The 27,747-nt window shown below is 37.4% G+C and overlaps 1 protein-coding gene across 1 annotated transcript; it reads left to right on the plus strand.

Annotated features, from left to right (window-relative positions):
• Positions 1-139: 139 nt before the first annotated feature.
• Positions 140-26,535, plus strand: LOC135470211 (helicase ARIP4-like). The gene is given in 23 exon segments (XM_064749023.1): positions 140-245; positions 6,938-7,571; positions 8,030-8,236; positions 8,238-8,322; positions 8,462-8,640; positions 9,047-9,154; positions 9,848-10,146; positions 10,634-10,970; positions 11,977-12,144; positions 12,616-12,730; positions 13,120-13,347; positions 13,864-14,041; positions 14,526-14,720; positions 15,192-15,310; positions 15,996-16,099; positions 16,864-16,963; positions 17,439-17,644; positions 18,123-18,196; positions 18,627-18,728; positions 20,222-20,409; positions 21,350-21,510; positions 21,940-22,167; positions 22,409-26,535. Coding segments are annotated over 22 exon segments (5,214 nt in total). The 5' UTR covers positions 140-245; positions 6,938-7,054; the 3' UTR covers positions 23,725-26,535.
• Positions 26,536-27,747: the final 1,212 nt, after the last annotated feature.

Raw genomic sequence — 27,747 nt, forward strand, 5'->3', positions numbered from 1 at the left:
AATATTTACGTCCATGAACACCTGACAAAAATATTTTAGCATGTTTTTAAAATGCATGTATGTACGATATTTTCATCTTTAAAGTATTTGCACAGATCTGTAATGCAGTGCATCACGCATCAGTACTAAGCGGAAGAAAGACACCTAAAGCTCCTTTAGACGTAGAAGAGTTCGTTTGCACTTATCATAAATTGATTGATTTACACACAAAAGAAAATGAGCCGGTAATTGGATATTGTTGTTTGGTGAGTATTTTAATCTGAGGTACTTTTGTATGAAGTATCATTTTAGTTCAAGGCCGGTTGAATGGCCCAGTGGAATCAGAGAGTCCAAGGAAGAACGTTTCATAGTTGACAAGGCCAAGGAAAAATCCAGGAAATACGGCGCTCACGTGACTTTGTTTCGCTTTCCCGTCATTTAGAGACGCGTTTCTTTGAAACGCCTCGATGAGATCATTTAGATTTGTTTATGATTAAGACTTAAACTGATCCAATTATTTCCGACGGCCCATCAACTAAGAACTTCGTTCTGATTATCGGTACTCTGGTTTTATCTGATCGGTCAATTGTTATGTAAGCGAGGGCTGTACACTGTCAAACACATTTTTAGACATATAAATAAATAACCATGGAAGGGTGTTAGTGATACTTATGCAGCCAACTAGCACACATTATGATGTTTGCAAAATATTTTAACTATTCACAATCCATAGGAAAGGTTCTGGATTGTGAACCAATGCTCTACAATACATGTACGTGTTAGTTACACATTACTGGGGTGAACAAATACTTGTTAAATCATTATGTATATCCAGGTACACATCTCCTACACATAAGACACCTTCAGCCACTTGCTTTGTGCTTTGGAGCATCAAAGATGTATGTTCCTAAACCAATAGTATGTGAGTAGCCAAGAAATGTGCTATGAACATTTAATATTGGGTAAGGTCTAGTTTATAGCCAGAGACCTTGGTCTAAGGGTGGGTTATATATACTGAATGGAAGGGACCCCTGGCCACCCGTAGCCAGAGTTATGTGGACTCTGTTCTGATATAATGCTTACAAAGAGCTACCCCCTAGTTCATTTCCGATGTATGCACATTAGATTCCTCCTGAATGCACAGATAACATGTCAATTCGGAAAGCTCAAATATTTATGCACATTTTGCCACAATTACTACTTGCCTATAGATCACCATTCACCTGTAAATCTTATCCGAAATCGAAAATAGGCTCGTATATAGTAGGCTGCCATGTTTTTAAAATCTGGGTCAGCTAGGCCTGCATGCGCAGTAGTGTTGAAATTTAGAATGGAGTGGTTGCTGAAGACAACCCCCCTTTTCTACTGCCAACTTAATTTGACATTTCGCACAAATTGTGGGGTCCGTTATTCTGCTTCATGGCCTTCAGACAGTTGCAAATTCGCACCTCTGCAGTAACATGGCTTTCTATGTGTCAGAACTGATGGCCAGCTAATCAAAACAAGGTATACAATGGATGAAAGGTCAACCACGCATGCGTGTCAAGCAACAACCCGATTTTTTAGGTGGGTATGTTGACATGGCATGTGAGAGTCACAACTGTGAATTATATTGGATTTACCAGCCTTAAAGGATACAGAATGTGGCAAAAATTGCCAGAGGAACAGAGAATATCTTGGTGAACATAATTTATGGGAGTTTTGCCCGGTAAATGCATGTATTAGTTCATTTTGTTTTAAAAATACAACTGTTTTAACCTGGATGACTCATCTGCTGTGATCTATGCTGTACCCCATATCGAAAGATTACAGCTGAAATTCTTGGCTAGTCTAGTTCATGGCTGGGATGACGTCCATAGCAAAATCTGTGCATTGTAATAGAGCCTTCCATCGAGCAAATCAGTGGAAGAAAAACACTTGCCAAAATGTAGAGCGTCCGCTTCAGGAGGCAGGAGGCAATCCTGGGTCGAGTCACACCTAAGACCTTAAAGGTCTCTAACTTCATAGCTTGGCGTTCAGCATGAAGGGAATAATGCAAAGACTGGTTGACCCATATCAGTAAAATGGCTCGGGCAGGGCATCTTAAGTGCCTTCGGTAAGACCTCTCAGTGAAGCCGCACATAATAAAAGAGCGGTGGGAATTCGTCCTGCAACAAAGGGGGCACATTACATGCACTTTAAGCATTCCTTCATTGTCATATGACTGAAAAATTGTTGAGTACAACGTTAAACCCCATGCACTCACTCACTTGCCAAAATTTAAGTCTCGTGTGCAGAAGTTAGGTGAATTACATTTGCTGACGGCTTTACAGCTTTATGAACAATTTTTGTCTCTTCTGGAGTTTATATGGATGGTGATTCCATGACTCCTTTTTGCGCCTTACTCACAAATGTAAGAACATCAACAATTTAAATGTGCAGATATTGTTTTTGTGCATGTGCACACCGATGTTTGAATTTTTAATGTCAAAGACACATCAACTTGCTGTCAAAGGGTCAATTTCTTGTCATTTTAAAAGCATCTGGTACTTCACACCTCTTTTTTCCCCTAGAATAAGCTTTCAAAATGATATTGTTGTCCACCTTTGGATGTTTAGCTGTTTTATAGATTGGAATACTCTATTCCAAGTAAGGTTGCGACATAGGTTTAGATGATGTCAGTTTTAAAGTATGATTGATTGATGCACCAAGAGCTCAGTCAGGTAGACATTTTATTATGCGGGATAGCTCAGAACCGAACTTAGTTCCAAGTACATGAAGTAGTTTTAGAGCCAACCCCCTAAAAACAATGCTGACAGTCTTTTTTGTGCCTTTGTATGTTGCATCATTGTAAAATGCATAAGCCATGAAATTAAAAATGTACATTTCAAAAGTGAAATAATGAGTTCTGATGGGGAAAGTGAGGATGGTGAAATGATATGCTCACAGAGAGTCATTAAATCACAGGTGATCAGAAACAAATACAAACAAATGTGACTGGTCTTATGAAGCATAGAATCAACTGACCATCACAAAATCAACTAACAAGTTGCATTTCACAAAATGACTTCAAGTGTTTCACATTTCTGACCAACTGTTCTTTAATATTAGTGAAGCTTTCAAGAAAAGTTTTACATGTAATTCTGAGATGGGGAAAAAATTCATATATTATGTGTTAGATGTTATGCAACTGACCGTTCAAAAAGGCCCCGACTGAAATTCTTTTTTCGTGTTTTTACAGGTGCCAATTTTTTTTTATTTTACTTCATTGAATTACTGGATTTTTTTTTTGCCAACTGTTTGAAATATGGCTCTGTTTACAGGTGACAGGAGCTCTTTTGAAATATAAAATTTCCTCTCCCACTTTTGAGCAAAGTGAGCATTGTAGCGCTTCAACTATATAACGTATCCGATACTCGGAGATCGAGATACATGTGAAGAGTTTTCACCTGTATCTATTTGGATACCCGTGAAATAGAGTTGCTATATTTTTGAGGTGATGTATACCTTACTGAACTGATGATCAGTGTCGTTGTGTTTCCATACAGTGTTGAGATGTCAAATTAATTACTCATTTTGTGAGATAATTATTGTGAAACTTTCAAGGAAATCTTGTAAACATCACAGGCATCAGAATCTTATGACAGCAAAATATAGCATTCTCCTTGGTCCAGTTCACAAAAACACATCAAATTTCGTGAAATTGAATTGGTGAGAATTGTGTGGCTCTGGTTATAACCAACCTGAAATGCTCACTGATGAAACCTGGACTCAAGCCTACACCTTCAAGGACCAATCACTAAGCCTATAGCTGAGTTCTTCTGGTACCCTACATGCCTAGATCCCCAAGCTTTTTTTGTTGTGAATTAATTACTGGTATAATCATAAACTGATACCTTACTAAATCATAATACATGTACTTGCTGTATACTTGATGATCAAAGCGGAAGATTTTTGTTTTAAAATCTTCATTATCAAAGAACCCCCAACAGAACCCCTTGTATGTTGGCATCCACCATTGTGTTAATCTCATTTCACATATATCAGAAGGCCCCCACACCAGCCCCTTCTGTTGGCAACCTAAAATGCCTTTATTTTAGATCCCAAAATACTGTCAGGGAGATCCCAAAATTTAAAAAAGGTTAGTCAGATGTGTGGATAGTTTTTCTCCCTGTCAAAACTCCATGCTAGGGAGCATGTAGCTGGGAATATATTGGTACATGTATAATTTCCTGAACTGTCATTGATATCACCACTGCCAGATGCTTTGGTGGGTAGAAAATGTATCTATTTACTGATACATTGTGGTAAGGTTGAAACAATGTGACACTGGAAAGGGCAGGTCCCTTTCAGATCCAGTTCACATACAAAGACAAAGCTGATATGTTCCATTCGTAAATCATGTAACACAATATGATTTTGGCTTGCCGGCTCCTCCTCCTCATATATAAATGTTTTGGGCAGTCTATATAAGGTCAAATCTGGTTATCAGAGCTGAGGCTCTCTTGGGTGCTTACACTCTTCATACTTTCAGCCAAGCATGTACATTGAATGATGTATTGAGGATACAGTAAATGTTTGATCCTTCACATGAAGGAAGAATCCCCTAAATCTAATACACTTTAATTAAAATTAGGAAATTCAGGAAAATGGAAATAGATTTCTCAGTATGTGTTACTAGGTCATGAGGTTCTACTTCACTCTGTCAAAGTATCACCTGGACAAGACAGGGGCACAGGAAGCAATTTAAAAGTGGGGCTGGGCCAAGAGTCCCAGCAAAAAAGGCAAGGGTCCAGGGGCTGCGAAGGCCCCAGAAGCTCTGAAGGAGCTACATGTATATCCCTTAAAGATGATTTGCTGTATCTTAGATATGTCAATTGAGGTGGTATTGACTATTTAAGCCTGCCTGAAAAAATTGAAATAGACATTTAGCTCAATTGTTGAAGCTTTTGCCTGGAGAACCATGGGTCAACAAAGAACATTATAACAATTTATCCAGAATTCAACATTAAATTTATGCATGTCATAGAAAGGTTGGTGTAGATTGACTAATACAAGCATTTAACTGGTGTGGAAACCAATGCGGTCGTTGTGAGCTCATGTCCAGCTCATGTTGGCTTCCTCTCCGGCCGTACGTGAGAAGGTCTGTCGGAAATCTGCGGATGGTTGTGGGTTTCCCCCGGGCTGTGCCCGGTTTCCACCCACCATAATGCTGGCCGCCGTCATATAAGTGAAATATTATTGAGTACGGCGTAAAAACACCAATACAATAAAGAAATAAATTAACTGGTATGGTGGAAAGAAACATCCATGTTTTTACTGGGCCTTGGTGGTAAACTTGCAGGCCTATTAGCACTGGTTTGCTTTCGATTGAGATCAATGTCATTCACATGAATACATACACTTTTTGATCGGGCCTTTGGCTCAGAAAAAAGGCGTGCGTCTGATTTCGGGGAATTGTCAGTAACACGCCAAAGTCGGTGGTTACAACGGTCACTTATCTTTCCTTCACTAATGAATCTTGCAACCCGTCCTAAGTGAAATGATCTTGGAATGATGATAAACCATAATGAAATAAATAGCTCAACACCGATGAGTGCATATATTATACAAATATATTCATTATTCTGCTTTTTGGGCTGAATAGAACTGCAACGTCATCGCATTGAAACACAGTCACTAAATAAGATAAATAGATTGTGTTTGGAGACAAATGAGTCCACTTTTTTGTCAAATTACACTGAAGATGATTTGCTCTTCCATGGGAATTGTATACATTAATATATGCTACTTCTGCATGTGTACTGAAAGTTAAAACAAGCAAACCTACATAAACCTATGTAATTTTGGCATATTTGGCACATTATCAGTTTGGAAAAACAGGTATATATAACTGATGATACATATGTATAACTATATCATATGATCTGGAAAAGCAAAATCTTTGAGAAATAATCAAAATTCACAACCTCACCACAATTGCAGCCATGCATGGATGCAGAAAATACAAAACCGACATTGCAGAAAAATTATTTAAAAAAAAGACCGTTATTTCAGCACATGTGGCATTTGTATTTTGTATGTCAAAAACCGCCTAAGCTAAGTAACTCTCAAAAAATGAAAGGAAAACAATAAAATGAACTATATGTCAAACTCCATGAATGTCCAGGTAGTTGGATTTATTTTAAAGTTGAACTCGACGAAGTTTGTCAGGTGGCTCCATTGCAATCGACTGACGAGTCCCATCTAAGGGAGCTAACTCGTAAACATATATAAATATGTAGCCCCAATGTTTTACCATGTTTACCATGTTTAGTTTACAGAGAAAATATATTTGCAATAGTGTGATGTTTTAATCGGCAAAGGGGCCTGTTTGTGTTACAAGTATATATATATTGCGGAACCTGAAAGTGGAGGAGCCAAAAGATATTCTGGCCCTCTCACTTTTGAAAGTAAGTGTGGTGGGGGGTGGGTGGGGTGGGGGGGGGGGGGGTGCATGGTCCACCACCCCACCCCGCGTGATTTTGGTTATATTTTAACATGATTGCCTCCTCTGCACAGAACCTGAAACTGCTAGCACAAACTGTTGACTTAAATTACACGGAGGGCTCGTAACAATGTTTAACAGATGTTTACTTCTTTTATTGTAAAGATGTAACAAAATTTATTTTGAGAATTGACAAATGTTGGGTGACATTTTGAGGAAGTTTAATATTAGTTTAATACAAACTCTTATTAAACAAACAATATTTAAATTTTGACCGTATATTATCATAATGAAGAACCTCAGTCAAATAAATAAATTTGTGAGACTACTGAAACGTCACAGTATGGCTACTGTTCCTAAAGATATCCTTCAATAATGGTTATTAGACATGATTGGGTATTGACATCATCACTACTTTAATGAAGGAATAATATATTGTTGGAACTACGTTTGATATAGATATGTAAGTTATAATTATTTCTTTGTTTCCAGATTTTGACAGAGGACTCCAATGAGAATCTATCACCCAAGTACAGTAGGAGCAGTGAAAACTATGGACATAAAAATGTTACAATGTTAGCAGTTTTGTGAATGATGATGGACTCCACAATGGCAGAGAACAGCTGCCAACTGAGTGATGAGAAGTTTATAGGCAATAACATATTGCAGCAAGATGAAAGCCTTGATTCTTACCTGGATGGTCAGTCAGTATCTGCAACCCCAGCTGGGAGTTTGAAGAGTGGAGGTCTTGCAGAGCTAGAGGAAGAGGGAGACACTAGTTCCAAGTTCAGTTTCAGTGGTTCAGATGAGCAGGACTTGTCTGACATTATATCAGATAGGAACATAATGGATGACAATTCTAATAGTAACATCAACACAGCTCAGAATAGCAATGAAGACAGCAGTAATGGTGCAGGAGAGAATGAGGATTCAAGTGATGATGATGATGATGATGATGATGATGATGCAGAAGTTAGTGAGGAATCAGATCAGTCTGATGGGGAAAAAGATGATGAAGAAGACGAAGAAGATGATGATGGTGGGGACAATGAGGGCAATGAAAATGATGATGATCAGCAGGGTGATAAAGAAGTAAAAAATGAAGGAGAAATGGAAGTTGATAAAGGTAAGGCACTTGTGATATAGCATGTGGACCCCAGACAATTCTGACCTACATGTATTTATTTTTTTAGTTTCCAAAGTATCATTTTAGTTTTACACTGTCATGTTGAATACCTGTGTGGTACCATTACAGACAAAGACAGTTGTCACTGATTTGATGTGATTTGACATGATTTGACATGTGGCCAGACATTGCAGTTGCAGTGAAGTACATGTATTATTATACAAGTACACCTATGTACATGTAGTTGTATTAAGGTGAAAGTGGCACTGAGCACATATATTTGTAAAGCAGAAAAGAAAAAAATGCAGGCTATAGATATTCACAATAACTTGTCTTGTTAGGATATCTGCTAGCTTTTAAATGTGTTTGTCATTATGAAATCTCTGTCTTGCAATCCTTGAAATTTTAATGGATACTGCTAATTTGTCGTTACTATTGTGTTGATTGTTTCATTGCAGAAGAATTACCGACACCAGTTGTAAAAGCAGAAGCTGAAATTGATGCCAGTAAAACTTCTTTAACCTCACCAACGGAGGCAGCACAGGAGCCTTCCCAAGATCAACACCAAGATGTGGATGAGAAAAAGTCATTAGGAAGTGGCAAAAAAACGATCAAATACTACGCAGGATGGATCAAAGAAGAAGAAAAGAAAGGTTACCAAAGATAAGAAACAGAAAAACAAAAAGAAAACGTCACAATCAAAGAAGTCAGGGAAGAAGAAGAAATCTTCACATGAAAGAAAGAACATCAGGTAAAACTGTTGCAAATTCACTGTATATCACATACATTATCGAAATGAAATCATTTATAATCTTCATACAAACTCTTCATTCAAACATTACATGTATTTAATAAAATACTACTAAACTGGTGTGTCTTTGGTATATTAGAGAAATCCTGAAAGAAGATGAACTGGAATCTGAAACGGTTGCTGCCCAAGCTGCAGAATTAGAAAGACGAAAGAGATTAATGGATCTTAAAGGTGTGCAAAGGGAGACCAGGCAATCAGAGAGTGAAGAACCATGTGGTCTGCCTGAGAAGGACTCAGAATTAAGATCTCTGTTGCAAGGTAAGACACTTTCTCAGTTGTCTTTATAAAGTCTTGTGGTTGCATTGTGGAGCTAAGCCCTGAAATGATGCGTGCATATACCTGGCTGGTACTGCATACATATAACATTTCTTTGTGAGTGAACTGTTTACCTGTGGACAAATGTATCTTTACATTGCAGAATTTATTCCAATTGGATGTACTAGCCCAGTAATCTGTAAGCAAAATTGATCTCTTAAAGGAGCTTCCAATGGCCTGTTAAATGTGTCCAATTGTAAGTGCAGTACGGACAGGGCCGTGCATATGAGTATAATTTTAGTTACATGTACATGTACATTTTGAACATATAACTTGCTTTATGTCATAAAACATTTAAAGAGATAACCACATTTAAGTACATGGAATGTGCTTTTTTGTCATATTCTAGCTGCTGAAGCTGAGGTGTGTGCTACTTCCAATGATGATATTATCTTAATGGAGACTGAAGATGAGAAGATAAAAATGGCTCCTAAACCACCCCCACCCCCAGTTCCGCGTAAGTCCACACTCATACTTTATACCAGATTTAGAGATTGCAAGGTTGTTAATATCCTACATTTGTTCACATTCAAAACACAATCACCATCAAAATTTTTTTTTTTTTTTTTTTATTAATTTATCCCACACTTTTGTGAAAAAGGGATGGATATTAAGCTAAGTTTGTCTGTCTTACATATTTCATTTCATGCAATGATTCTTCCAAATATTGTTTGATTTAAATAAAATAAATAAGGTTTGGTTTCCTGGAGCCTTAGATCAAGTTGTAAAACCATCCTTTGTATGTAAGTTTTGCATACTTTACCATTTTCTTGATTGTGTAACCCCAGATTATGTTCCAATAGCATATGAATCCGAGCCTTATTTTGTAAATTTAATGGTATCCTTCATTCCGATTGGTCAGCAACCTGCGGTTGGTCATGGGTTTCCCCTGGCTCTTTCCGCTTTCATTGCACCATAATGCTGGTTGCCTTTGTGTAAGTGATGTATTCTTGAGTATGGTGTAAAACACAAATCAAAATAAACCAAAATAAATAAATCATTCTGATTGTCATTGTTTACTGTCCAATATAATAACTGTTTCAAATATCCAATTTTGATCAAATTTCTTGATATTCATTAAATCCATAATATTTCTTTTTATTTGTCTTTTGACTGATATTGATACTTGTTGTGTCTGTGTTTTCCTCAGATGATGTGATCACCCTGAGCAGTGATGATGAAGAGGAGGAAATAGTTGGACGGGTTGGAAGTCAGGGCTCAACAGCAGCACGGACAGAGGAGGACTACGATGATGAAGATCTGTGTGGTACTCAGGAGGAGGAGGAGGAGGATTCCACTGACGACCCCAATGACAGTGGGTTCCATATCAATGATCAGGAGAACCAGCCAGATGCGCAGGGTCGTGTTCTAGTCAATGTGAAACACCCAAGTGAAGATCCTGATGTGTTTCTGGCTCCTCAGATAGCTCGAGTAATCAAGCCCCACCAGGTAAGTGTAAAAGAGTAAAATGCTGGACGCTGTTGTATATGTACAATATTCGCCAATCAAATAACTCGATCGTCAGTGCAGATACACCCAAGTGAGGGTTCAAAACCATCCTTGAATTGGGAATTTGTTTCATTACTTGTGGAGCCTTGAAAACAATAGTCCAATGTTTGTTGAAGACGGCTTGTCTTCCCCCAATATGCTGTGCATATCTGTACTGTATGTCACTTTTGAGAAGGTTTGTGTGTAACTTGCCAATAGTTGGTGGTTTACCTTTGCCTTGGGCACTCCATTTTCATGTAGACTTAAAACTGATTGCCTGCTTGTTAGTGAAAACATATACTGTGTGCATGCATACCGGTGTGCACACCCAATACCAAGCAATTTTATTGTGCTATTTATGTAATGTGATTTATTTTCCTTTATCATATTTATCATCATTTAACATTACTGATGAGAGAGATACATGTGTGTTTTTTTTTTATTTCAGATCGGTGGCATTCGGTTTCTTTATGACAATTTGGTAGAGTCTTTATCCAGATTCAAATCAAGTGCAGGGTTTGGCTGTATTCTGGCTCATAGTATGGGCCTTGGTAAAACTATTCAGTTGGTAGCTTTCATTGATGTCTTCTTGAGGGAGACAACTGCAAAGACTGTACTGTGCATTGTGCCTATAAACACATTACAGAACTGGATGTCAGAGTTTAATATGTGGCTGCCATCACCTGGGTCAGAGAATTTAAGAAAGGGTGATCGGCCAAGAATGCAGAAAGTGTACTTGTTAAATGACAGTCACAAGACCATGTCCGCCAGGGCTAGTGTAATAGGTGAGACTGCTTTTCAAACACTCTTCTAATAACTAATTCTGCTATTTCTTTTTTATTCGTTTTCACTTTCATTGTACCACCCACATCAAAGTTGGTGGTGGTGGCAGTGGGTGATGGTGTGCTGAAATCTCCTCATCAGTCTCTCTGTCCATAGACAAGATTTTGCCTGCTCAACTGCTCCTGAAGTGAAAATTGGTATACATCTCCCCATGATCCATAATTATTTTCATTTTCTTCACGTCATTATGTACAAAAATTACCCACCTTGAGGTTCTTTGAAGTGTACAGATGTGATTTTTTGTTGTATTTCTTAGTTTTCATGGCAATAAGTTCAATGTTGACAAAGTTTTCCTCTTCAGGTGCATCGAGCGTTAATGTTTTTTTCACATGTATAAATGTAACCTAAAGGTGACTTAATGTACCACTTATAATGACCTTAAAGTTTAATATTTTCATTATCTTCTATCAGTCTGCATAGCATTGTCATTTTCATTTACAGCTATCTTTTCCTGTATGTTGCCTCAACTTATATAGTTTGGCATGAGAATGAATGAATGACTATGACTTAACGCCACATTGGCAATTTTGCAGACATATTTTGGCAAGAAAAAGTTTAAAACCTGCGCCAGTCACTCAACATAAACCACAATAGATATGGTTACAACCACTTCAATAATAACCAAACCTTTAGTTAAAACTCGAAAAACCATTGCAATGAGAAGTAATGTTATCACAGTGACAAAATTAGAGCAATTTGAAGCCTTTTGAATTCAAACATTATCACATTTAAATTGCTGAGTCTGAGAGGCAAGAGTATTTTGATCAAAAGTACTCTTTTTCATATGATCATCTATTATTTATTTGCCTGAGTGTAAAACAGGGATAATTGTAAAGATAAAGTACCTGGTGTAATTTTGCTTAAAGTGACAAATAAGAATCTTGTTAGGGAAGATAAAGGTAAATGTGACATTGTCACTTTTGAACAAATTTTTGCTCAAATTTGTAGAAAACTGGTGTGTCACTGGAGGTGTGTTACTGATGGGCTACGAAATGTACAGGCTTCTTTGCTCACGAAAAAACCCAATTTATCAGAAACCAAAGAGGCCCAAAAAATGTGCAAAGCCAGAAATCATAGACCTTGAGGAGGAGGATAGGAACAAAATGTTGCTTGTTGGTAAGTGAAGGATGAAGAAATATTTTTCTTGTTATTTGCCTGTTCTCCCTCTTTTGGCAGCACAGAAAGGTTGTACTTTAATTAATTCAACTGAAAAAGGCAGCATGTTTTTAATTTTAGCGGATACATAGAACTCCAAATTTAACCAACTGAGATTCAGAAATGGATTTTTTTAACAGGGAGAGGTTGAAAGAAATGTTTGTCCTCCTGCCAGGCATGTGCAAGTATGACATCCACACTGGTACATCATACATCATGAATTGAAAGAGAAATGTACATATAGTGATAAAAATACATGTAGCTGCACTTTCTGAGTGATACTTTTTCTCTGCATTCTGACAGATGTATAGGATCATGTTTCCTAAGCTTTGTGTAGAAAACAAACCATGTTGCACCTTGAGAGAAGGATGGAGGTTTATTATGATCCCCTGTTTTGTTTGTGTGATTAACATGAATGTGTTTTCTTTGCAGACATTCAGTCGGCCTTGGTGCGCCCTGGTCCTGACCTGGTTGTGTGTGACGAGGGACACAGGATTAAAAACAGTCATGCTGGGATTTCACAGTCTTTGAAAAATATCAGGACAAAGTAGGTGGTTTATTGTATATTATTTGTGGGCTATTATAGTTCTTGTCTATAGCACAGTAGATTTATGGAAATATTTTAACATTTATTTACAAAGAAACACACACAATGGTTGGTTATGTCTTGAAATGAAAAGAGCCTTCTTATGTACTTCATTGGTGTTTTATACAGCTCAAATATTTGAGGAAACCTTGGTGAATTATGGAATCTCACTGTGTACCAGGTACACCTGGTCTGACCAGCATCATGAATGTACATGTACCTGTTGTTGTTATGCTTTTTCATGGTTTCCTATAGCTAATGCTGTCATATAAATTACAGATTTGTTTTCGGCAGTCTGTCAGTTTTTTTTGATTTGGATTGTTTACGCTTCGTTCCTTGTTTGTTTGCAGGAGAAGAGTTGTACTGACGGGATATCCACTTCAGAACAACCTTTTGGAATACTGGTGTATGGTGGACTTTGTGCGTCCAAACTATCTTGGGTCTAAGACGGAATTCTGCAATATGTTTGAGAGGCCCATAATGAATGGCCAGTGTGTTGACAGTACGATTAAGGACATCAAGATTATGAGGTACAGAGCCCATGTTCTTCATAGTCTGCTAGAGGGCTTTGTGCAAAGGTATGATTACGTGTATTCTTTGTGCTTCAATATCTCATCTCTGAGCTATTCAAATAAACATTTTAGTTGGAATGATGGTACCTTAATCATCTTCATATAATAAATGGCTGCTGTATGGCTACATGTATATCTAATAAAACTGTTCTCTCCATACCATACTGACTCCTTCTCTTGTCTGACTAGGAAGCTGTCACGCTTGAATCCGGATCTCAAAGTCTTTTCTGGGGCTTTGTGTGGCCTTCTTCAGGTCATGACAAGTTTCCTCCATCCTTAATGTAAATAAAAGTTTTATATCTCATGATCAGTTATGTAAGTGTTTAGAGATACGTGAAATGATAGTGATGCACAAGAGCAGGTAGACAGGAATTATTCTGGTAGCAACTCATGTGCTGTGAGGTAGCCACAAGTTTTACTTTCACTACTTCCACTGTTTGACAAACCTTGATTGTGAACAGTACTGAAGCTGTCACCCTGATGAATTTACATGTATCATTTATACTCTGCTTTTTAATGAAGGCGTGGCCACACTGTACTCCGATACAACCTTCCACCGAAACAAGAGTTTGTGTTCCTTGTTAAACTGTCACCTATCCAACGAGCTGTGTATAAACAGTTCATGGAGTGCATTGAGAGTGGAACTATGTCCTCCTGGGAAACAACAAATCCTTTGAAGGCCTTTTCAGTCTGTTGTAAGGTGAGTTAATAAGGTATTTTCTCAGATGTAAAATCCCGGCAGGCTGAATATTCTGTTGACCTGGGCATCCCAATATTTTTGGCTATATTTTCTTTCTCTGCCAATTGTTAAAACAAAACAGAGGAAGGATTCCTGAGAGACCAAAGCAATCTAAACTGAACATCGAATTCTGACAACAACAAAAATCTTACCTAAATCCTCATGTTATAGTTTTTATTGCATTATATCCTACAAATTACCTTTTACCCCAATGATGAAAGATTGTCTGCTCTCTGCAATAAGTTGTTTCAGTTGATAAGATTGCCTAAGATCTTTTTAGACGCAGGTTCATACTAATCCTGCATCTAATACACAAAAATAAACATTGGGTTTTTTTCTTTTTTTTTTTAATTTTTTTTTTTTTGTGTCTTAGGAAAGGATACACAAATGGGAGTTAAACATGCACATGCAGTATTTGCATAGATTCATCGGTTTGTTTTTACAGATTTGGAATCACCCTGATGTCCTTCACAAAGTTCTTGCCCAGAAGCGCATGAGTGCTGCTGATGACAACGATCTGGACATTGACACAGAGTCAAAAGCAAATGGAGAGGCTGGAAAATCCAAGAAGAAGAAACGGGTTAATAATCTACCTTCGGATGAAAGTTATGGAGAGAAAAATGTCATATCATATGACTGGGTATGTGATCTTGGCTTGGTTGTTTCTGACTTATCCATGTACTTTTAATTTATTTCTAATGATGCTTGCTGGCTGAACAGTCATATGTTAGCCAAAGTGGTCTTGGGCTTTTCTGGGTTGCAGATATATGTTAAGGTGGGAGGTGGGATCAGTTACCTGAAATGCTGTGGATCTTCACGCTCTGTCCAGTTACTTGTTTCTCTTGAGACTGAAGTACATGTGGTACTTTAATATAACAAAACATGCACCATATCTGTGGTTGAATTTGTTAAGGATTTAGGGTTTGTGAGTGAGGAAGTCTAGCATGCATGCCAAAACCAAGTATGAGCATGAAGAACAAGTTCTGACAGCAAGCAGCAGCAAATGCTTTGTACTGCCTCCAGATTGCTTCTCATTCAGAATGCTTTTCACAGATGCATTACGTTCATTCCTTTGCCATGCCTTGTGTTGTGTGATTCCTGTTATTTCCAGGCTGAACCAGTCATGAAAGACTACCGGGAAGGTCTGTTGGAAAGTGGTGGGAAAATGGTGCTGCTTTTTGAGATTCTACAGAAGAGTTTGTCACTAGGAGAAAAGATGCTTGTTTTCAGGTAAAAACGCTGGTCCATGTTCTTGGATTTAAACATTTGTCCACCGATGAACTTGACTATCAGAGTAGAAATGGTAAATTTCTGAGTATGTCATTAAAGTGACATGGTCGCCCAAAATTTTGATTTTTAAGCAAATTCTGAGGGCGACATCTTAACGAAAGTTTAAAGTTCATTCATAAACTAAATCACTCACATTGAAATAAAAAATATTCTTTGATTATTTAGCTTGTACAAGCCCAGAGAAGTCCTGCTGTTATTCGAATTCAACACAAAGAGGCTGGGCCATTTTGCGTCATTAATGTTCAACCGGAACAGCCCAAAGCATTTCCGCAGCGTTTGGAAAGTTTGCTATGATACCAACTTTTGACCAGTCAACGAACTCGGATAATTTTGAATAATGATAAACATAGATACATGCTGAGTACAGCAGTTTAAACAGCATTGAGAAAAGATTACAAATAATCTTCTCATTAAACTAAGAGTCAGAAACGTGCATGTGTTCGAAGGTAAAACCCCTTGATAAACCCCTTACCTTATGATAAACCCCTATGATAAACACTGATAATTTGTGAAACTGTAACTACTTTCAGTACAAAAACTTTTACGTTGAGTGAAAAACCAAACCATGTGATCTGAAATTTAGTAGAAAGTATCTTTACTTTATGCTTTTCCTGTCCTTTTCCAGTCAGAGCCTTTTCACATTGAACATCATTGAAGAGTTCCTGAGCAAACAGAAAGTTGACAGGCCAAACCTTGATGAGTACTGGTGCAGGAATAAGAACTATTTTCGTAAGTACTTTGTAGAACACAACATTGTCATGGATAAGATTTGAGAAGAAATATTATATGTACAGCTGTTATAACTGATTGCATCTTCAAGTAATTACCCTTGATAATTTTACTTTTGCAATTGTGTGACTGTCAGTATGCGCCGATTGTTTAGGGCATTAGGCCTAATTCCTCTCGGCTATTATACGCTCAAATTTTCATGTAACTACCTTTAAAACATGTCCGCAGCATATGTTACCATGGTAGTTAATCAGCTTAGTCTTTGGAACCAGGCCTTTACTGTCTTTTTGACAATAACATGTATTAAGATAGGATATCGTAAAAAGTTCTCATGTTTTCTGTTCAGCATAAACTTCTACCTTACATAATGGAAGAGTATATGCCCACACATGTTTATAATGGGACTGAGTGTCTGTATATCAGAAGCATTTTATACTTTTTCTGTATTTCAGTTGACATATTTTTTTGTTTATACAATTAATCATGTTCTATAAACAACAGTGGGAGCCTCCATGGCTGAGGTAGTTAGTGTGACAAGGCATTGCAATGATTGAGGAGCCTCTAACCAATGCTTCCTCTCCCACTGTACACAGAATCTCTGCTGGCAAGCTGTGGATGGTTGTGGGGTTCCACCGGGCCCTGCGCTGTTTCCTCTCTCACCATAATTCTATCCACTGTCATAAAGGTGAAATATTCTTGAGTACGACATAAAACACAAATCAAATGAATAAATAAATAAATAAACATTGTTGTTGATGTTTCAGGGTTGGATGGCGCCACAGCTGGGACTGACAGGGAAAAGCTGATAAACCAGTTCAATGCGCCTGATAATGACAGAGTTTGGCTGTTCCTGCTGTCGACCAGGTGGGGTTGATTTGTATTTAAACACAACATATTTACACTCTGCAATTAGAGTGAAACTTCTGTGAAACTATTTTGCAGTTTGAATGCCTTTGCCTTTTGCTAGGGAAGAACCAAGTAAGACATATAACATAAGGTTTTTCAGGTGTAAACTGCACAGTCCTCCTGTCTTTGACCTTGTAGAATATTAGTGAGCAGGTGTTTACAGCGAATGACAGGCACCACATGGATTAATACAGCCTAACAGCCTAACCTGGTTCATTGAAACATTAGAATGTTTCTTGTTTTTATAGAATAGTTCAATGCAAGTTGTGATTTATCATCTCTTCGTCAGTAGGAAATCTTCCACATGATGGAATTAGAGTTGATAAAAATTTTGCTCTTTTCTGCCTGTGTGATTCTGAAAATTCCTCTGAATGTGGATTTAGTTTTTGGTGTCCACAATTCTTCATGACATATGTTTTCTGTTGTTGTGTAGAGCTGGCTCTTTAGGCATAAATTTGATTGGAGCTAACCGAGTGGTTGTCATGGATGCATCATGGAACCCATGCCACGACTGCCAAGCTGTGTGTCGTGTGTATCGCTATGGGCAGCAGAAGAACTGTTATGTTTACCGCTTTGTGAGCGAGAACACATTGGAGAAAAAAATCTACGAACGACAGATTAATAAGCAAGGCATGTCTGGTGAGTACTGCTTACTGTGTTTGCTTTGCTTCAAAGCAGTTAATCTCTCCTTCAGTGCAGAAGACAGTATAAATGTTATTTTTGGGACTTACGCATTATATGTTAGCTTTGTATCATTTTATCTATATCAACAGCCTTTTGAGTAGGCGGGTTCCAGCTGGCTATGATGGTTAAAGCATCTGTGCTTCTAGTGTCAGAGCAGCTTTTGTTTTCTTTCAACTGCAATTTTAAATCCAGAGTTTTGCCAGATACCTGACGGAGGTTGGTGGTTTACTCAAGGTACTTTCCTGTCCTACACCCTTAAGCCTGACCACCTTCATATAAGTGAAATATTGTTAAATTCTGCATATTAAAATCAGTATAATGAATTAGTAAATTTTGTGTATGGAATAAATACAAATTTGTAATTAAGGTGTATGTTCAGAGTAATTTGCCATCTCTTGAAATTTGAGTCTTGAAACGAAGATTTTTTTTTTAGACCGAGTTGTGGATGAATTGAATCCAGAGAACAATTTCACCAGAGGACAAGTAGAATCTCTCCTTCATTATGAGGTACAAGAATTTATGTTGAAAAATTTTTGAGTTTACTCCCCAGCAGTTTTTCAGACCTTATATACACCTAAATTACAAGTGATATCATGGTATGGCATTTATCTCCATTACCAGAGTAGAATCCATTTGAAAACATGAAGTGAAATGACTTAAATTTATACACACTTTATTTGAAGTATTACTTTCTTTCTAATTACTTCCTTTCTCTCTAATATGTTAATGGGGTTTTATACCATATCAGGTTGCTTTATAAAATTTACTTACTGACCCTTGACCATTTTACAGATTTCTTGAATAAGTAACAAATAAATAACATTGTTGAACAACAAAATGAGTAATTTAAATTTTTGATTACCTTTTAACCCTGCTATTCAGGATTATGATGTTAGTATAGAATTTACTATTTATTTATTTTTTTTATATCCCAAAGGACAAAGATTTTCCTGCCCCAGATTTGTCCAATGCTGATGAAATGTTTGATGATGATGTCCTTCTCCATACATTGAAGAAACACAACAACTGGGTTACACAGGTATGGAAACCCTAGATCAGTGAGAACAAACTACTTGGCGAAGATCGGTAGTTTACTCTGAGCTGATTTTGCCAGCCATAAAGGAAATATAAATGAAACATCACTCAAAGAACAGAAATCTGTCACAATCTGATGTACTACTTTCTAGCTACAGATCAAAGATCTGTGTAGAGGTACATGTAGTTTTAAGTGTTGTAGTGCATGATATTGCTAGAAATAAGTAATAGCTTTTCTTTTAGGTCACTATAGTTACATACGTGCACTTTGAACTCTCAAAGATGGCAAAACGTACTAAGGATGACAGTGAATCTAGGTGCCGAGTGAGACATTCAAATACCAGCCTTCAGTAATTTGATATACATGTATCTACCATAGTTACCATAATTCTTCAACCTTTTCAACCGCTACTACAACCAACATTTCAAAACATTCTGACAAAACTGTGGCGTGTCGAGAAATAATTTTTAGCACCATTTTCATAGTAATTGTGTGCAAAAATTTCACTCAAAAAAATACTTTAGTGGCTGTAAAGGTTAAAGATTACAGGGTAGTTACCAGTAAGAGGTTTGAAGCGTATACAACTTCCTGTTCTCACTTCCTTAAATGATTTTTGTTGCTTGTGTATATGCAAGAAAAAGTAGGTATTAAAGTTACAAGCAAACTCTGACTGGGTTTTGGAGTATTTGGATGCACAAAGACAAATGCAAACAGCTACATTGAAAGGGGAAAAATGTGGACAGCTATGATTGGATTTGAACTTTTACCTAATGGTTTTGACTGTGCTAACAATCCATGTCTGGGTTGATGAGCGGTCTCTTGACTTAGCCAGGCTCTTGTGTACTTTAGTACGCAATAAATAAGCTTACTTGTATCATAATAACAAGCATACAATTAATGAGAACTTGGCACTTCCTAAATTTGTACTGTAGCACCTACATTGATCTTCATGAAGCATAATTTGTGTATGTATTGTTGGCTCATCTGGCAAAGAGTGTTTACCTGATGGTTTTCTCCACTCATATATCTAATGGTTGGAAAAATTCTGCAGTATGTTGTAAAACAGCAATAGAATAAAACCAATACATACATCAATGCTTTTCTAAGAAAGGCACTACCCTAATATCTCAACCACTACCTTAATTCCTCAACCTTTCCTTTATGAAAGAGCAACTTGTGAAAGTACAATTTGTGTACATTTTTCATTCAGTTATGGACACAAAAGTACTTCGGTCAAATTGGCTAAATTTCAGGGTCTCACACAGAGGATAATTTTATCAGTGTGCACAGTATAATGCTTTCAGAATATGCTTGAATAAACACTTTGCAAACACGAGAAAGGTTTGAAGAATTGCAATATCACACCTAAATGTATTGAATTAACTGAAATTTGTCCATTTTATGTGTACAAGTGCTTTCCTTTTATTCACATCATCCTTTGTAAATTGATAGTGAAATATTATTGTGATTTTAACCCTAGATTTTCTCTTCTCCAGCTGCCATTCACCCATGAATCTCTGTTGATTGACAAGAAGGAACTGAGACTCTCCAAGCAGGAGAAGAGGCTGGCAAAACAAAGTTATGCTATGGAAAAGAAGCTGAATGTGTCCTACTCACGGCCTTCATATGCTGCTTATTACCCAAAATATGCACCAGGAGGGCGCTTCACTCCAAGAGGAGCAAGGTATTACATTTATTTGACATTTTTGTGCCAGCTAATTCCAAAAGTGATGTTCAAATTCTTTGTTATTGTAAGATCAAAGGCTGGTGAAGAAAATTATCCCTAAACTTAATGTGATATTTTATATATGAATTCTGTTTTGTGACGACCTGTTAATAGAATTGCAGCTGGACAGAATGTGCTTGTCATAAAAACTACTAAAGGTGTGTACATACGAACAAGTGACGGGAAGATTTTCGCTGTGAGATCTCGCGCAGATCAACAGAGCATTCAGAGTGAGATCTCAAACCAAACAACCTCTGTAAATTATTTATTTATTTATTTGATTGGTGTTTTACGCCGTACTCAAGAATATTTCACTTATACGACGGCGGTCAGCATTATGGTGGGTGGAAACCGGGCAGAGCCCAGGGGAAACCCACAACCATCCGCAGGTTGCTGCCAGACCTTCCCACGTACGGCCGGAGAGGAAGCCTACATGAGCTGGACTTGAACTCACAACGACCACATTGGTGAGGGACTCCTGGGTCATTATGCTGCACTAGCACGCTAACAAACTGAGCCGTTACATAAAATGTACTTCACGAAATATACTTCAGTATAACACCTCGGGTGTCATGTCTGGTAGCTTTAACATGGTGCTCCAAATTTCACAAGACTGGGATCATCTTGTCCCCAGAATACACTGTAAAGAAGTAAGGAAGATGAGCTTAATGTTTACACAGAGCTCAAGTAATTGGTCTGCTTGTAAACATCTTGAATTTGTGATAAAAACTGAGGCATAATAACACTAGAATGCTGTGGCCATTTTATGTTGTGTGTTGATAAGGAGACATTTTTGGTGAAAAACATCCTACTGAGCCTTCACTGAATTATTTTTTGAGTTAACATGTGAATACGTAAATAATTTTTGTTGCTATGTGCTTCTTGTACCTGTCTCCAGCCCAAAACATGGACGTCCCATTGCCAGTGTTAAGCCAATCATGTCCACTCCTGTACCAGTGCAGTCCCACCCTGTCCTTGGCCCAAGTGGTCAGTCCACTTTCCCATTGCAGCAGCTTGTCCGGCCAGGTGTGTCTGTTCACCAGGTCATTACAACCACAGGTAAGCTAAACAGCAACAGAAACAACTTAAACTTTCAAAATATCTGTTATCACGCTCTATTATGCAATAGAAAGTCGTAATATGTACAGATATATTTTGACAAAATACATTTTTAAATTCAGTTATGTATTATTTATTTATTTGATTGGTGTTTACACCATACTCGAATATTTCACTTATACACTGACGGCCAGCATTATGGTGTGAGGAAACGGGCATCTGCAGGTTGCTGACAGCTTTGATGTATTAAGATATGACATTGGAGTAAGGAGGTCTAATGAAAAGCACAAATGTAGTATTTTGTCTTCTTTTTAGGCATGGGTAGTGAAGGTATAATTAAAAATTTTCCATTCTTGTCTCTCATTTTCTGAGTAATACAGGAAATAAATCATTAACTATATGTCAAAGCCATGTCATTTATTGTTCCAGATATTGTTTTACCTGGGTCCAACACAGCCTCCAATGCACGACCTGTTAATAGAATTGCAGCTGGACAGAATGTGCTTGTCATAAAAACTACTAAAGGTGTGTACATACGAACAAGTGACGGGAAGATTTTCGCTGTGAGATCTCGCGCAGATCAACAGAGCATTCAGAGTGAGATCTCAAACCAAACAACCTCATCGAATATACATATGACCACTCCAACTACAACAAGTAAGTTCATTGATGTGTTCGGTTGTAAATGTAGTAGATTCCATTTGTTGTAATAGATTAACAGTGGGAAAATATTTGTTGTAAGATTTCTGCTTCTGATGAGAAACTCATTGTTAAAAAAAAAAACTATTTTCGATACTGGAGTGATTTTCACCACTGATTGTTCAAGTGTATAACATCCACACTCTGTGCTATTTTCTTGTACTGTATGCCTGTTCCCTTTTGCTTTGTTTACTAACAGACAGTATGGCTGGAAATATCAACCCCCTGGTAGGCATGGCCAAGCAGGTTGAAAGAACTCTTCAGAAAAGAGGTGACCCTTCAGCATCAAAGAACTGTGATCTGTTGGCAAATATATATGCACAGACAAAGACAGTCAACAGTCTTCTAAACAAACCCCTTGAGCCAGACAACACAGCTGAAACAAAGTCTAAAGAGACTCCAGTGAGCACTACACCCTCCATCCAGCTACAAAGGAGTGTCCCTAAAGTTGTACCCACTGTCACAGCAACTCTGAGTAACAAACTAGCAGGGGTAAAAACGTACAGGAAAGAACAGGAAAGTTCTCCAAAAACATCGACTTCAAGTTCTGCTCTAATAGACAGCCTGTTTGACTCTGAATCTGAGTCTGAATCTGAGTCTGTGGGTAAAACTCCAGGAGATGTTCAGTCGTTCGAAACAAACATGAACACAAGCAAAAATTTTAAAATGGTGGCACCCTTCGAACCTAACGTATCAAAGGAAGCAGTTACCAATGGCAACCAGCTTTGGCCTTTGAAGTCTTTTGAAAGTGACTCTCAAGCTAGAGGTGGAACTGAGAATAATACAAGGGCAAATAATCAAATGGGTACTCACATTTCACAGCCGTCAACAACAATGATTAATAGTTATCCCATTAGGAGATTTGAGTCAGATTGGTCGTCTGGGTTGACTAGTTCACCATCTGATGTGTCGAGAGAGAGCCGTGACCTTGACTTTGATTCAAGGACAATGGGAGATGTTGACAAAGTGTTGCGAGTGTCCCCGCAACGCCCAGCCAGCGATTTTCTCAGTGATAGTCAAGATTCTCAGTCAAGTGAACGAAGTCAGGATCTGAGTTCATCGTCGTTCAACATGCCAAGTTTTGACTCCTTACAGAACTACAATTCATCACCTTACCCACCTATCACATCATCTGTTCCATACAACGTCCCATTAACTTCTTCCATGATGATGCCTAGTATACCAGACTTCTCTAGTTTCCCATCCATGTCCAATTACCCTGTCCAGCGAGGCTATGGCCAATACCCAATCCCTAGCTACCCTTACCATATGTCCCACCCAATGCTTCTCCCTCAACCAAATATGGATGTCCCAAGTGACTACCTCCGGTACTCTCGACCAATTTCTCAGCACACGGTGAACATGGACACGTTGTCGGGGTCAAATGTGCTGAGCATGCCCCCATATCGTGGTTCTCCCATCACAGACATGCTGCCGATCCCACCATCTCGTCATAAATCGTCTGCATCGTCCACTGGTAATCTCCCTGTCTCTCAAGACAACTCCATGCTCTGAAGAAGTATATTCCTTGTCATCTTTCTTCAGTCGTAAATCTGCCCTGTATAACATTGGCATTGGTGTGTGTTCAAAACTTTTTCCCAGTCACAAGAATATTTATTTTGGAATACCTGGAAAGTCCTGTGTGAATGTGTTTTTAGTTAACAAAAGTCCATGCGTAGTACTTCTCCCTGGCCTGTTTATAAAAGGTGTAAAAAACTACTGCCAAGCAGTGAACTCCCCAAAACAACCCTATCCATTTCTGTATACGTGTCGATTCATTAATTTCTGTCACTCACGATTGAGCTAATGTTGAGATGAATTGTGTATCATCCCATGTAGTGATATGAAGCAGCCCTTTGATTTTTTTATCTTCATTTTTTAGTTATATCTTACTCAGAAATGAGAAACTTTACCTTGTATCAAAACAAAATGCTGGTTTGCATCATTCCATGGAGAATTCTGGAATGGTACTTTTGTTTAATGGCAAAGTTTGCTTTGTCAGATATTTGCATGATCTTGTCAGTTGGCAACACCCATTAGGCGTAGAGTTCATCAAAGTGGCAGTGGCTGGTTAATTAAGTTGAATCATGTCATGTTAATAGTTTAGGCACATATGAAAGATCAAGTAGATGTAACTCTACGTGCAAACAATGATTCTTTATGGTAGAAAAGATCAAGCCAGATGTCCTAAAGATTAGAAAAGTAGTACTGTCTTTTGAACATGTTGGGAGGTTGTTCATTGTGAATGGTAAAATGAAGAGTACATGTTAAATCAGGATAAACTGGATTATGATGAGTGAAATCATAAAAACACTTGTGTGAGCTAAGACATCGAATACACATATTATCATTTCAAAATGAAAGGGAGTAAGGAGTAACATTTATATGTAGTTTGTTATAAATTCGTGTCATGCCTGCAGTCAACTTTCATATGTCATCTATTAAGTAAAAACAACTTCTTTAGGCTGGTACATGTATATCTTTTTTCAAGGTACCAGTACTGTACATAAACTATGTTAAATGCATATATCTTCAGAATAGTGATGGCATTAATAGTTTCTGTAGGGGGCTTGATTGCAGATAAAAAGATTTTCTCACATTTCATTATATCACTAGGTTCATTGTGTGTCAAAGCTTTTAGATGCGTACATTAACTTGTTCTCAGGAGTGCTTTATTAATTTATTTAACATGTGGTTGATCTTACATAAATTGCACAATTTGGATAGGTGATATAATTATAAACTGCTTATCTGTATGTTTATTCTTTTAAAAAATGTTTACATGTGTATGCTTGTTGATGAGAATTTTGATGTGCCATTTTCTCATTTTTCTGTGTTTCATGTATTATATTGATATGAAACTAGCTGTACTTATGTACATCACGTTAGGATCAGTTATTAATTTGATTAACAATTCACAATGATTTCAAATCATTCTGACCATATGGGAGCTTAACAGGAATCTGGCAACTTTTTATATTAAGTTATTACTCGTTAATAAGAAATATGAAGAATCAAATAACATACTTTTTTTTTTTTGCTAGGTATTTATTTTTACTATGGTAACACTTCTGTTATTGTGAGGATAGATGCTGCATGAAACCTGGTGACAACTTAGTTTTGCCATTTTGGCAATATGACAAAGGTATACACCAGGTGTTTACTGTCAGCTGTTACAGGTACATGTGATCTCAGTGTTTCTGCCCGAATAAAACTATTTCATGACAAGATTTGATGAAAGAATTCATATATCTGACAACTTTAGTTCCTGTAATCTTGAGTCTACAGGCACGTCAGCTGTGTGAAGCAATTTCAGTATTGGAGAAGGTAGCAGGCTTGATAATTATAGGAGTCCTATTTAACCATTGTGCTTGTTTATTTTTTGTGCCATTTTATTTGTGTTGTGTTTTTCTAAAATTTTGATTGTGTGTTCTTGTTGGAAACCTGAAGCTTAAAGGATGTCAGTAGCACATCTAAAATCTTTTTCTTTCTCGTTTTTGTTTAATAATATCTGATATTAAAATTTAACATTGGACTGTTATCTGACACATGCAAAGGTTTTTAGAAACCCACATCTAAACAGTACATACATGCTTCATTATACAGTGTTTTAACTGTCCTGCATTTTGGCATAGGCAGACCTTGGGGGTAAACATAAGGTTTGTACATGTAGATCCCTAGACATACTGGGTATTGCATTGTGATGAAAATATGTTATTGATACGTATGGTATTGGTCATTATGTAAATTTGTTAAAGCAAGATTAGCCCCCAAGTTCATCCAGTTTGCTTAAATACTTGTTTTAGGCTCTTGGTTTTACTGCTTGTAAATTGCTGAGATGTATATTTATTGTGTGATACATAATGTGTAGTATGATTTACACTGTTATTATGAGAAATTCTTTATCCATTGTAGTTTAACCCCCATTGTAGCTAGGTCAAAACAGATATGTCCAATTTGTCTTTTGTACATGTAAAATGGTTTTAGCTTTATGCTAAAATCATCTGTGTTGTTTCAGTACAAGTACACCATTGTATATTAAACTAAATAAATACATGCATATTACAACTTCTTAGTAGTTAATCCAATTGCTATTTGTACCAGCACTGTAAAGGATGCTGTTGAGATTATGTGCAGTGCATAGAAATAGGAAAAAAGTTTATTGGTCCTGGTTTTTTCTCGGGCCTTACGTGGGAATGTGGCTCAGCCACCTGAGGATGGTTGTGAGTTTCCCCCAGCACAATGCTGGCCACCGTCATAAAAGTGAAATATTCTTGAGTACAGCATAAAACACCAATCAGTCAAATTTAATGTAGACCTACGTGTACCACCATACGCATGAAACTTGGTCCTCACTGGATAAGACGTCAAAGTGGTCATTTTTGGTTGGCCTGGCTACTGGAGTTTATTATTTTTGAAAAGATGTGATACATAAATATGTACAAACTGTATTATCCAATCAGTGAAGTAGATAAGTTACCTAAACTAAATCTAATCACTATTTCATTGGAAGTTAGCTATTTTCAAGTTTCATATTTTGCTTGATTCATCTCCCTGATGGTGCCACTTGTGTTTTTCTTTTGTGAAGTTTGATTTAATTTATTATAAGAAGAATTTAGTGTTGGGCTCAAACATATGATTTTAAGGCCTTTGTGCTTGTGGAAGTACATTTTTAAAGACTAGACTTTTGGCGAATTAAAGCATTCCACTGTTAGCCTTGTCCTTCTAACTACATGTATGAGCATGTTGACTCGCACTTGATGGGAGTATTCTGAGGATCCAAAGTAGTGCAGTGCCAAGTACGAAACACTGTATATGCAAGTTAGGTAATGACCACTGCACAAATCTTTGCAACTGGTACTTCCTTCAACCACTTGGAGAACCTTGTTGGCTGTCTTCACACTGGAACTCTGCTTGTTCCTTTAACATACTGTTTGTATACAAAACCTAAATCTTTCTGATCTTCAAAAGACTTTTAGGGCAAAACATTCTGACAAACCTTTTCAATGGGCACTACAGTAGTACAGACACATTGAAATTTAGCATTTAAGGGACAGATGCACAGCTAAAGAAGTTTCCAGCTGTGTGTTAAGCTTACAAAGATGGTCACTGACCCTTTAAATGACATCTGATACTCGTTAGCCAGAGCTACCGTTTTTGATTGCCTAATTTCTACTGAGTTGTAATTGCTATGCAACAACTGTATCATGTCACATTGAATTGCTGATTGTTGATCCATATCAGTGACAATAATCAATCACATCTCTGGTACGCAGAAGGTTGTTTTTCTGAAAGAGAGCTGATAAAAATAGTTCATTTTCTACACCAGCAGATTTGACAATCATTTCCAAGAACTTGGGACAAAAATACCAGGTAACCAAGTTTACCATGCTGGGGCCCAGTTATTGGAAAGTATCGGCCAAACCTGGTATGTGTATCAAGTCATATTTTATACTTAAAATTTTTGCCAATACAGTTGTTTCTAAGTTAAAGCATAACATCAGACATAGTTAATATACTGTTACGTAATTATTTTTG

The sequence above is a fragment of the Liolophura sinensis genome, chromosome 7 (genome assembly GCF_032854445.1).
Source record: "Liolophura sinensis isolate JHLJ2023 chromosome 7, CUHK_Ljap_v2, whole genome shotgun sequence".
NCBI classification, from domain to species: Eukaryota; Metazoa; Mollusca; class Polyplacophora; order Chitonida; family Chitonidae; genus Liolophura; species Liolophura sinensis.